General features: G+C 35.1%; 1 protein-coding gene across 6 annotated transcripts in view; it reads right to left on the bottom strand.

Annotated features, from left to right (window-relative positions):
* Positions 1-1293: 1293 nt before the first annotated feature.
* Positions 1294-11692, bottom strand: part of EGF (epidermal growth factor) — a 105462-nt gene continuing 95063 nt past the window's right edge. For 4 of the 6 annotated variants that reach the window (XM_049631036.1, XM_049631034.1, XM_049631037.1 and 1 more), the window contains one exon: positions 8404-11654. In XM_049631036.1, the coding sequence (XP_049486993.1) occupies positions 11404-11654 (251 nt within the window). In that variant the 3' untranslated portion in view covers positions 8404-11403. Of the gene's footprint in view, positions 3854-8402; positions 11655-11692 lie in introns of those variants that run through there. The other 2 variants (XM_049631035.1, XM_049631039.1) reach the window with 2 other exon arrangements.

The following is an 11692-nucleotide window of genomic DNA, read 5'->3' as shown; positions in this document are numbered from 1 at the left end:
CCAACCATATCACAAAAACACATAGGAATAAAATTGGGGGAACAGTTCCAGTTTACCAAGTTGACACAATGCAAGGCTACCAAATATGTAAAGCTCGATATTTTCCTTGTGGAAAGATTTAAAAAATTTTTAATTTCTTTAATGAGTTTAGGACTATTCAGGTTTTCTGTTTCTTTCTCTGTCAGTTTTGGTAAGCTGATTTTTTTTTTTTCTAAGCAATTGTCCATTGGATTAAATTTGAGATTTTATTCCCACAAAATTATTCATACTATTCTCTTATTCTTTAAATTGTTACCATGTCTGTAGTTTTATGCCCTTTTCATTCATAACATTAGTTGTTTATTCTCTCTTTTTTTCTGATTAATATTGTTGTATATTTGTTAAACTTTTTAAAACCACTGACTTTTGGCTTTTTTAATCCTCGTTTTTTTCCTATTTAATTAATTTCTCCTCTTATCTTTATGAAATCTTTGGTTATACTGTCTTTGGATTTATTCCACTTTTTTTTAGCTTCTTCAATGGAGTGCTTCTTAGCTCATTAATTTTCTATTTTTTCCTTTATAAGGATATAAAGCTATAAAATTCCCTCTCAGTGCCAGTTTAGTTATATTCCATTCATTGTGGTGTGTAGAATTTTCACAATTGTTCAGCTCTGTGTATTTTCTAATTTCCATTATGATTTCTCCTTTGGCTCATAAGTTATTTGGAAATGTTTAATTATCACTTTATTATTAACTCTAACTTAATTTCATTATGGTCAGAGAATATGGTCTATATCACTAAATTCGTGTGGTCCCCAGAAACTTATTGAAGCTACATCATTAATTAGCACATATTAATTCTCATGAAGTTATATGTTCACTATATATATCCAATTATAATTACTGTACTTTAAAGTCTTCTATATCCTTACTAATGTTTTTGTCTTCCAAGTTTATTAATTACCAGGAGTAGTATGATAAAATCTACTGTGATTCTATTTTCTTCAATACTTCTGATAAGTTGTTAATACATTTTTTGCTTTATATATTTGAGGATGGGTATTATGTGTATATGATTATAGAATTGTAGTATATTTCTGGAAAAATAAACATTTTATCATTATGAAGTAATTTCTTATCTCTAATAATGTATTTTATTATTCATCTTCACTTCCCTTCAACTTTGGATATAATCTTTAAGAACCAGTAAAATGAATAGAATATCTGCCCCACTAATTTCTGTAGATTGGATGTGAGAATTAATGAGGTCAAATAAGATAAGGAATATAAAAATTAGAAGTCGTAATGCAAATGTAAGATATAATTCTGGAGAAAAATATTTTAATTCCACACATTCAAAGACTTTTTAATAGTGCAAACTATCATACATATCCACATTTATAAGACTAGGTAGGCTTAAATGCGATTTGGATATAAATGGTTTAAAAGCTCAATCACAGCCCAGTCATTACCATACTTCTTTAGGTGGTATTTCCTTACCATTGAGGCAACAGGTGGAAATACTAATAAAAGCAGGTGATGATAGTGAGAAATTTTGGAAAGTTGCTATTGACAGAGATCACGTGGTTCTAGAACTCTAATTACATATTCTCTTACCTATCATTAGAAGCCACCACCTGTGTCTTTTGTGCCACTGTCTCCAGTTATAACAAATTAATATGTATTTAAAATTAATGTCCACATTTGACAGGGTATTTCTACTTGGCTTAACAGCTGGCAACAAATGTTAGAGCTAGAATATACAGACAAAGGGGTTATTCTCATAACACATGGTGTATTAATTACTTTTGGGATTATGAAAGTCAACTGAGATTTTCAGAACCCTTATGGGGTTTCTCAAATGCATCCTCTGCTTATAAGCATTCCGCCTTTAAAAAATAGATAAAAATGAAAACAAAACAAAACAAAAACTTTCCCAGCTCTACATAGGAATAGATGAACTGCACACTGTTGTCTGATACTAACACGGTCATTAATTAATGGTCTCATTAATTTTCTTTATCCAATGCATAAAACTTGATGAATAATCGACCAACATACCCCAAACATATATGTCTGAGGTAGTCATTTTAACGTAAAAAATAAATTGAATGGTTAATCTGTCATGATATTTGTGTACAATGCCCCTTGAAATTCTGACCCAGGGGATTAGGGCTCTGCTCTTTGCCCCATCTTCATGTGCCACTTGCCTGGATTCGAAGCAGTACAAACAAGTTTACCATAGTGTAAGCTAATACTATTGAAACAGTGGTCTTAAAAGGGGGCAAAATAATAACATGATTTAATTTTATGGTAAGCATGTACATGCATCATTTCACTTCAAAGCACAACAATCTTATGACAACAGTAATGTTATTCTCCCCATTGTAGAGATGAGGAAATTGAAGTTTAGAGAGATTCAGTAGTTTGAACAAGGTAACAAAGCTAGTAAGCGATACAATGGGATTTAAATCCAGTCCTGTGGACTTCAGAGACCATCTTCTTAACGACTATATTATGTATTGTCATTATATACATAGTGACACCACCTCACCTATGTGGAATTGATGTATCTGCATTCTGAGAATGTAGCCTAGAACAGTAAGGAAAAAATAAAAGGATGCAATATGCCAAAAGTCTAAGGGCTAAATTTATATACTTTACTCACTAAATGTTCTTAAACTTGCCTTCAATATACATTTATTCTCACTTTTGGTTACAATGCTAACTTTCTCGGTTATCTGAACACAAGTTTACAAAACAGAAGCAATAAGGAAGGTGACGAGGAGCTTGCAGGGAAGGTAATTGATAGAGACATGAGAGTTGACAGCTTGAAAGTCTATAAGAAAAGTAAAATATTTGGACTCAAGAACCTTTAATATACAGTAAAGGAGCTCTGATCATCACAAAACGGTAGCATTTTATTATGGCTGATGTGTAATGAAGCTCTTATGTTGTCAAGAAAATGTATACTTATGCTTGATGTGTTTTATAAAATGATAGATATACTTATGCTCAACATGTTTTATACAATGATAGAGAAAGTTATCCTGGACTAATAAAAGAACATTGGGTGTTTAAAGCAGTAAGGCTTTGAGTATCTCAATACCTCAGAGGTAGTAATAACATCTCAGTTTGTATTGGTATTTGCTGTGACTTTAAGTTGTTTTCACACAAAGGATGATTCATTTTAGAGCTAAAGAAACCAAGGTGCATACACTTGACTCACTGTCCAAAATGATTCCCTAAATGTTCTCAATAGCAACAGTTTTACTATACTTTCATTATTCTGGCAGATTAATGATATAAATGAAAAATAGGAACCCAAATAACTCAGGCACTAACGTGGGATTTATAACTCTTAGTTTAGAATGCATCCTAGTAACTGTTTGGAAGATGGTGGTGGAGTAGGAGGACCCTACACTCACCCCGTCCCATGAGTACAACTAGATAAATATGAAATCATCCTAAATACACCAGAAGAGGGCCTGAAGACAGGTAGAACAAACCTCACAACTAAAGGTAGAGAAGAAGTCACATCAAAGAAGATAAGAAGTGCAAAGATGGGCTTGGAAAAGAAACAGATAATGGCTGCTGTTGGAGGTGGGGAGCATAGTCATAGAGAGGGGTAAGAGACAGACTAGCACACAGAGGAGCACATGGGGAAAAGGAATCTCCGTATCAAATGGCTTAGAAAGCAAGAGGAGCCAAATTCATGAGTTCTTGCAACCAGCATCAGTTGAAACCTGGAGTTTTAAAGGTCACCATGCTTGCTTCTGGGAGAGCTTGGAGAGCATTGAGTCTGCTCTTGGAGAAAAGGCAGGAAAACACCTCAGGAACATACAGCATGGAAACAGTGATCCGAAGAGCACCTGGGGCACACAGTGGGGATATTATTCACTCATCTTGAAGCACATCCCAGAGAGACAGCACTCATGGAGAGACCTCTAAGGGAACACAGAAACTGGCAGGTGCCGTGTCCCTCCTCCACCCCTCAGCATAAATACAGAGCCACTTGTGGGAACCAGCACAGCACTGACACTCACTACCTAACTTGCTTACTGACAAGCCCCAACCCCTGTGGAGCTGCCACTCTCAGTTGTGCTTGCCTCAGTCCCAGGACAGTGGATCCCCTCTACCAGAAGCCCAGCCCAAAGCCCTGTTCAAACCACCTCCTGACCTGGGGATTTTTCAGAGCCTCAGTTACGGTGGTGGTAGTGACAGGTCTCATTTCACAAACAGACCAGAGCAAACTTAGTTAAAATGTGCCACGTGCAGGCCAGGGACCAAACACTGTTCATAACAGGCAAAGAGCGGCTCTGCAGTCAACTGGTCTAAAAGATAAAGCAGCCAGGACAAAATAGCAGAGCACACATGGCACCCACTGGAGACACTCCAGGAAACACCAGGTCCTGGGAAGCAGGGGCACTGCAGGATCTCTTCTTCATAAGGCCATTGCCCTCAAGGATAGGAGAGGTAGCTGACTTTCCTAACATGTAGCAACAGGCATAGAGACTTAGACTAAATGAAAAGACAGAAATTTATCCCAAATGAAAGAACAGGACAAAACCATGACCAGAGATCTAAGTGAAACATATGTAAGTGACATGCCTGATACAGAATTTAAAGTAATGATCATAAGGATACTCACTGGACTTGAAAAAAGAGTGGAGGACATGAGTGAGACTCTTACCACAGAGATAAGGAATACTATAGCAGAGATAAAGGGCACAATAAACAAAATGAGAAACATGCCCAATAGAATGAACAGCAGTCTGAAAGAAGCAGAAGAATGGAGAAACATCTATCATGCAAATGAATACCTAAAGACAGAGTAGCAATACTTACATTGCACAAAGTAGACTTTAAAACAAAGATGATAACAAGAGACAAAGAAGGGCACTATATAATAATAAAGCGGATAATCCAATAAGAAGATACAACAATTGTAAATATTTATGCACCTAACATGAAACACCCAAATGCATTAAACAGTTACATCAATGGACAGATTATCTAAACAGAAAATCAATGAGGAAACAATGGCTTTGAATGACACACTATAACAGATGGATTTAACAGATATATTCAGAACATTCCATCGTAAAGCAGCAAATACACATTCTTTTCAAGTGCACATGAAACATTCTCCAGAATAGATCACATATTAGCCCACAAAACAAGCCTTAACAAATTCAGATCAAAGTCATACCATGCATATTTTCGGACCATAACACTATGAAACTATAAGTCAACCACAAGAAAAAAATCTGGAAAGACCACAAATACATGGAAGTTAAACAGCATGCTAAACAATGAATGAGTCAACCAGGAAATAAAAGAAGAAATAAAAAGGTACATGGAAACAAATGAAAATGAAAATACAATTGTCCAAAACCTCTAGGATGTGGCCAAAACAGCTCTGAGAGGGAAGTCTAGAGCAAGACAGGCCTACTTCAAAAAGCAAGAAGCTTAGCCTTACATCTAAAGAAACTAGGAAAAGAACAATAAACAAAACCTAAAACAAGCAGAGGGAAGGAAATAAACATTAGAGCAGAAATAAATGATAAAGAAACTAAAAAACAATAGAACAGATCAATGAAACCAGGAATTGGTTCTTGAAAACATCAATAAAATTGATAAACTTCTGGGCAGACTTATCATGAAAAAAGAGAAAGTGTTCAAATAAATAAAACCACAATGAGAAAAGAGAAATAACAATCAACACCACAGAAACTCAATTATAAGAGAATATTATGAAAAACTATGTGCCAACAAATTGCAAACCTAGAAGAAATGGATAAATTCTTAGAAACATATAAACTACCAAGACAGAAACAAGAAGAAATAGAAAATTTAAACAGATCAATTAATTACCAGCAACGAAACTGAGGCAGTAATCAAAAAACTCCCAACAAACAAAAGTCCAGAACCAGATGGCTTTGCAGGCAAATTCTACCAAACATTTAAGAAAAGTTAATACCGATTCTTCTCAAACTATTCCAAAATATAGGAAAGGAAGTAAAACTTCCAAATTCATTCTAAGAGGCCAGCATTACCCTGATACCAAAACCAGATGAAGAAACCACTAAAAAAAGAAAACTATATGTCAATATTCCTGATGAACATAGATGCAAAAATTCTCAACAAAATACTAGTAAATTGAATCCAACAATACATTAAAAAAAACGATTTACCACAACCAAGTAGGATTTATTTCTGGGTTGCAAGGGTGGTTCAATATTCACAAACCAATCAATATGATACATCATATCAATAAGAGAAAGGATAAGAACCATACAATAATTTCAATAGATGCAAAAAAAGCATTTGACAAAGTACAACAACCGCTCATGATAAAAACTCTCAACAAGTAGGTTTAGAGGGAACATGCATCAACATAATAAAGCCCATCTATGAAAATCCTGCAGTTAATATCATCCTAAATGGGGAGAAACTGATGGTCAGGAACAAGACAGGGATATCCACTCTCACCACTTTTATTCAACATAGTACTAGAAGTCCTAACCACAGCAATAAGACAACAAAAATAAAAGGCGTCCAAACTGGTAAGGAAGAAGTAAAACTTTCACTGTTTGCAGATGACATGATACTATATAGAGTAAAACCTGAAAGACTGTCCACCAAAAACCTGCTAGAACTGATAACCGCATTTAGTAAAGTTGCAGTATACAAAATCAATGTGCAAAAATCTGTTGCATTTCTATACACTAATAATGAAGTAGCAGAAAAAGAGAAATTAAGAAAACAATCCCATTTACAATTGCACCAAAAATAATAAGATATGTAGGAATAAACCTAACCAAAGAGGTGGAAGACCTACTCTGAAAACTATAAAACACTGATGAAAAAACTCAAAGGCGACACAGAGAAATTGAAAGACATTCCATGTTTTTGGATGAGAAGAACAAATATTGTTAAAATGTCTATAGTACCTAAGGCAATCTACACATTTAATGCAACCCCTATCAAAATACCAACAGCATTTTTCACAGAGCTAAAACAGATAATCCTAAAATTTGTATGAAATCACAAAAGACCCCATATAGCTAAAGCAATCTTGAAAATGAAAAGCAAAGCTAGAGGCATCACAATTCCAGAATTTAATTTATATTACAAAGCCATAGTAATCAAAACAGTATGGTACCGGCACAAAAACAGACACATAGATGAACAGAACAGCCCAGAAATAAACCCACAGCTATATGGTTAATTATTCTTCAACAAAGCAGGAAAGAATGTCCAATGGGAAAAACACAGTCTCTTCAACAAAAGGTGCTGGGGAAACTGAACAGCAACATGCAAAAGAATGAAAGTGGATCAGTTTCTAACACCATACTCAAAGATAAATTCAAAATAGATTAAAGACCTAAATGTGAAACCCAAAACCATAAAAATCCTAGTACAGAGCACAGGCAGTAATATATCTGGCATTAGCTGTAGCAGCTTCTTTCTAGATATGTCTCCTGAGGCAAGGGAAATAAGAGCAAAAATAAACTATTGGGACTACATCAAAACTAAAAGGCTCTGGGGCACCTGAGTGATTCAGTCAGTTAAGAGTCTGACTCATGGTTTCAGCTCAGGTTATGATCTCATGGTTTGTGAGATCAAGCCCTGCATCAGGCTCCGCACTGATGGTGCAGAGCCTGCCTGGGATTCTCTCCCTATCACCCCTTTCTCTCTACCTGATCCCTGCTCACATGAGTTCTCTCTCAAAATAAATAAATAAAAACTTAAACAAAATAAAAATAAAAATAAAAAGTTTCTTCTGCACAGCAAAGGAAACAATGAACAAAACTAAAAGGCAACTACAGAATGGGAGAAGATAATTGTAAATGACATATCCAATAAAGGCTTAGTATCCAAAACACATAAAGAACTTATAAAACTCAACACCCAAAAAACAAATAATTCATATAAAAAATGGGTAGAAGACATGAACAGACATTTCTCCAAAGAATACATACAGATGGTGAACAGACCCATGAAAAGATGTTCATCATCACTTACCATTAGGGAAATGCAAATCAAAACTACAATGAGATATGGCCGCACACCTGTCAAAATGGCTAAAATCAACAACAGAAGAAACAACAGGTGTTGGTGAGGATGTGGAGAAGAAGGACCCTTCGTGCACTGTTGGTGGGAATGTGAACTGGTGCAGCCACTCTGGAACACAGTATGGAGGTTCCTCAAAAACTTAAAAATAGAACTACTCTGATCCAGCAATCACACTACTGGGTATTTACCCAAAGAGTAAAAAAACACTAATTCAAAGGGATGCATGCACCCCTATGTTTATTGTAGGATTGTTTATAATAAACAAATTATGGAAGTCGCCCAAGTGTCCACCAACTAATGAATAGATAAAGACGATATGAGATACACACACACACACACACACTGGAATATTATTCAGCCATAAAAAAGAATGAAATCTTGCCATTTGCAACAACATGGATGGAGCTAGAGAGTATAATGATAAGCAAAAAATCAGTCAGAGAAAGACAAATACCGTATGATTTCACTCATTTGTGGAATTAAAGAAACAAGACAAATGAGCAAAGGGGGGGGAAGGAAAGAGAGACAAATCAAGAATATACTCTTAAGTATAGAGAACAAACTGATGTTTGGAGGTGGTGGAGGGAAGGGTTAAATAGGTGGTGGGGATTAAGGAGTGCCTTTGTGATGAGGACAGAGTGATGTATGGAAGTGTTGAATCACTATATTGTACACCTGAAACTAACATAACACTGTATGTTTACTAACTGGTATTAGTAAAAAAAAAAAAAAAAAAAAAAGAATGCATCCTGCAGGCTTAATTGTTGAGTGGGCACATCTTCATTTTCTACTGGCCCACCAGAAATGGAATTGAATCATGCCAGAATGGCCAAATATTCACTGCAGAAGAAAAAAAATATATGACCACCAGTTAGGTGGTTTGTTTTGTAATTTATATGCTTCCTTAAAGTCTCTGTTTCACATATATGCATGATTAACATAATACTAAATGTTTTATCACATATTTTCCTATCGAGCTATATTGTTGCTAGCATATGGCTACTAGCTACAGAAGTCCTATGAAGTTCCAAATGGGGAAGTACTTTCTGCTTCAGGCATGTCCAAATTTGAAGAGCTCAAGATGAATCAATGCATAGAACTAGGGTTTCTCATTTAAAGATTTGAAAAAAGAAAGAAAAAGTAAAACAAAACAACATCTTGCCTATCACAGCTACTCAAATGACTAAGTATTTTCCTTTTCTTCCAAAATTATTTTTAAAGATTTATTATTTAGTGCTTTTAACACATTTTCAATTATCACACAATAATCATTTACTCATATGAAAATGATATGAGTTGGAAATCAAGGCTAATAGGTGAAACTGGAACAATATGGTTTTAAAACAATATAGGGTACTAAGCCTTCATTAGATGCTAGAAAAAGAGGGCAGAAGGCTCATTTTATATGTAGTAGGCGACATTTAGTCAAATAGAATCACAATCAGGCATTGTGCCCAATGAGATCGTAAGAGTCAAGAAATAAAAATAGTCTGGGAAAAAATGCAAATCAAACATCTTAGATGAAAATGCTCTTTTCTAAACATAAGTTTTTAAAATAGGATATTTCTGGTAGAAAAGTGGAACCACAAGAAAAGAAGCCATCTCTTCATGGTGACTTGTTGATTAAAGAACATTTTTTCTTTAATCTGACCAGGGAGCCAATGTTACAGCCTGGTTCAGGACTTCACATGCTCCCAATTTATGAAGAATCAGGTTCACTGAAAACCTTGAAGGAAACAAGGGTTTTCTGGTTCAAAGGTAATGTTATGTTATGAGCTATGGTGGTCTCATGTCATCTCTTTAGTTATCATTGAAATCCTAAAAGAGATAGTAAAAATTTTTAAAAATGTATACTCTATACCTTTAAAGCTTCAGAAATGCTCACTTTTGGAAGAGAAATAGGATTCACACTTAGGAATATAATTTCCTCATAATTGGGAACATTCTGAGTATTGTTTTCTGAGGTCATTTCACTCATTAGGAAAAAAAAAATAGATCTTATGATCCTTCAGGGTACTGGCTGTCAATTAAAGCAAAACTTAATACGGAGTACAGAAAAATCTGAATTAACTGGAAGAGGGATCATACTGAACAATTATCTAAGTTACCCTCCTCACCACCAAATCTTTACCAAAATATCTAAGTATCTACCCAAAGAGTTGTGCTTCAGCTCCTTTTTATTCTGACTTCCGGTATAACCAAAGTCTAAGGAGTTGAAGAGAAACACAAGAAAAGATAAGCAAACGGATTAGCTAATGCATTAACACAATAATCCAAAAGCCTAAACAGTCTACACTTACTGTATCAGGTTGTATAATGGTAGTAACAATGTCTTAGCTACAAGAATGAGATTTAATTAGAAAACGTTGTGTAGTTTTACTTTATAAAGTTACAATGATAGATTTCAAAATTATTTTTAGAAGTGTAAAAATAGGAAGCTTGGCAAATCACTTTGGTTCAACTCTAATATCCCTTAGACTATAATTTATTGCTTAACCAGGAATACAATAAGATGTTTATGTTTATAATGATTTTATTTAAATAATTAGTAGAGATTGATTGTTCAAAATGAAAATAAATCTGGAAATTTGCTTACAATCTCATATTTGAAAAAGGTAAAAATTCTGTGCAAACGCATGAAGGAAAAATTTACCATTTTCATTGAAAAAAATTCCATGGGGAAAGGATAGCAATGCTTGAGAAACACCGATGTCTCTTGGGTAATGTTTTAAAATAAAATATTTTCATTCAAAGATTTTAAAAGAGAAAACATAAGCCAACTAATTCTGAAGAAATCAGATTCTCAGTTGGTACATTTTTTGATTTGGTTTTAAAATTTCATTCTGTGAGATTACCAGCATGGACCACACCAATGATAAGTTAAATGCCCACAATGTATCATACCAGTAATTTTAATATTCTAATCATCTTATGAGATTGAGCCAAATGTTCTGTCCAGATAAAAGGAATTACCTTACAACTGACCGAGCCAGTGTGTTTGCCTACTTTAACCCCAGATTTCTTCTGGGGCTGCAGAGAAAAAAAATATCTATCTGCATTGACTATTGAAGACAACACAGTGTACCAAGCACTATGTACTTTGGTTTCAAATGAGTTACCTAGTGATTCTCACTGTGACTCTTACTTGAAAATCTGCAACGGACTGCTTGGAGGAAGAAACAAAAGCACAACTACCTATTTGTCTCCAGGATACTGAGTAGGTGATTAGTGGCAGAGATTGTGAAACCAAAATCTGTATTTTCTCTATACTTTTTGAAGTGAAATATTACTGTCTATCAATACAGTTTATACCTCTTGACCTTCCTTTCAATTCCAGTGTTCACTGAGTCAGCTTCTTTTGGTGTGGTAGATCTGAGGCCCTTTGTTGCAATATGGGGTTTGCTGACAAGAGAGATTGTGACTTCTCAACCCCCAGAGCAATGGGCTGTGCCTCACAGGAAGGGAGATGAAAACCCCACTGCATTCCGTGGGGACCAGAGCCTTTATCACTGGATGGTGGAATGCAGCAGCCTTGCTCTCCGCCCATGTACACCTGGGGTTCATTTCTCCGTGATGGCAGTTGCACTGACCCTATACAAAAGGAAAAAGGAATTTTAGGATTCACATCA

The sequence above is a fragment of the Panthera uncia genome, chromosome B1 (assembly GCF_023721935.1).
Source record: "Panthera uncia isolate 11264 chromosome B1, Puncia_PCG_1.0, whole genome shotgun sequence".
Classification (NCBI taxonomy): Eukaryota; Metazoa; Chordata; class Mammalia; order Carnivora; family Felidae; genus Panthera; species Panthera uncia.
The sequence above is the reverse complement of the archived record's forward strand: the minus strand, read 5'-3'. Positions and strand labels throughout refer to the sequence as shown.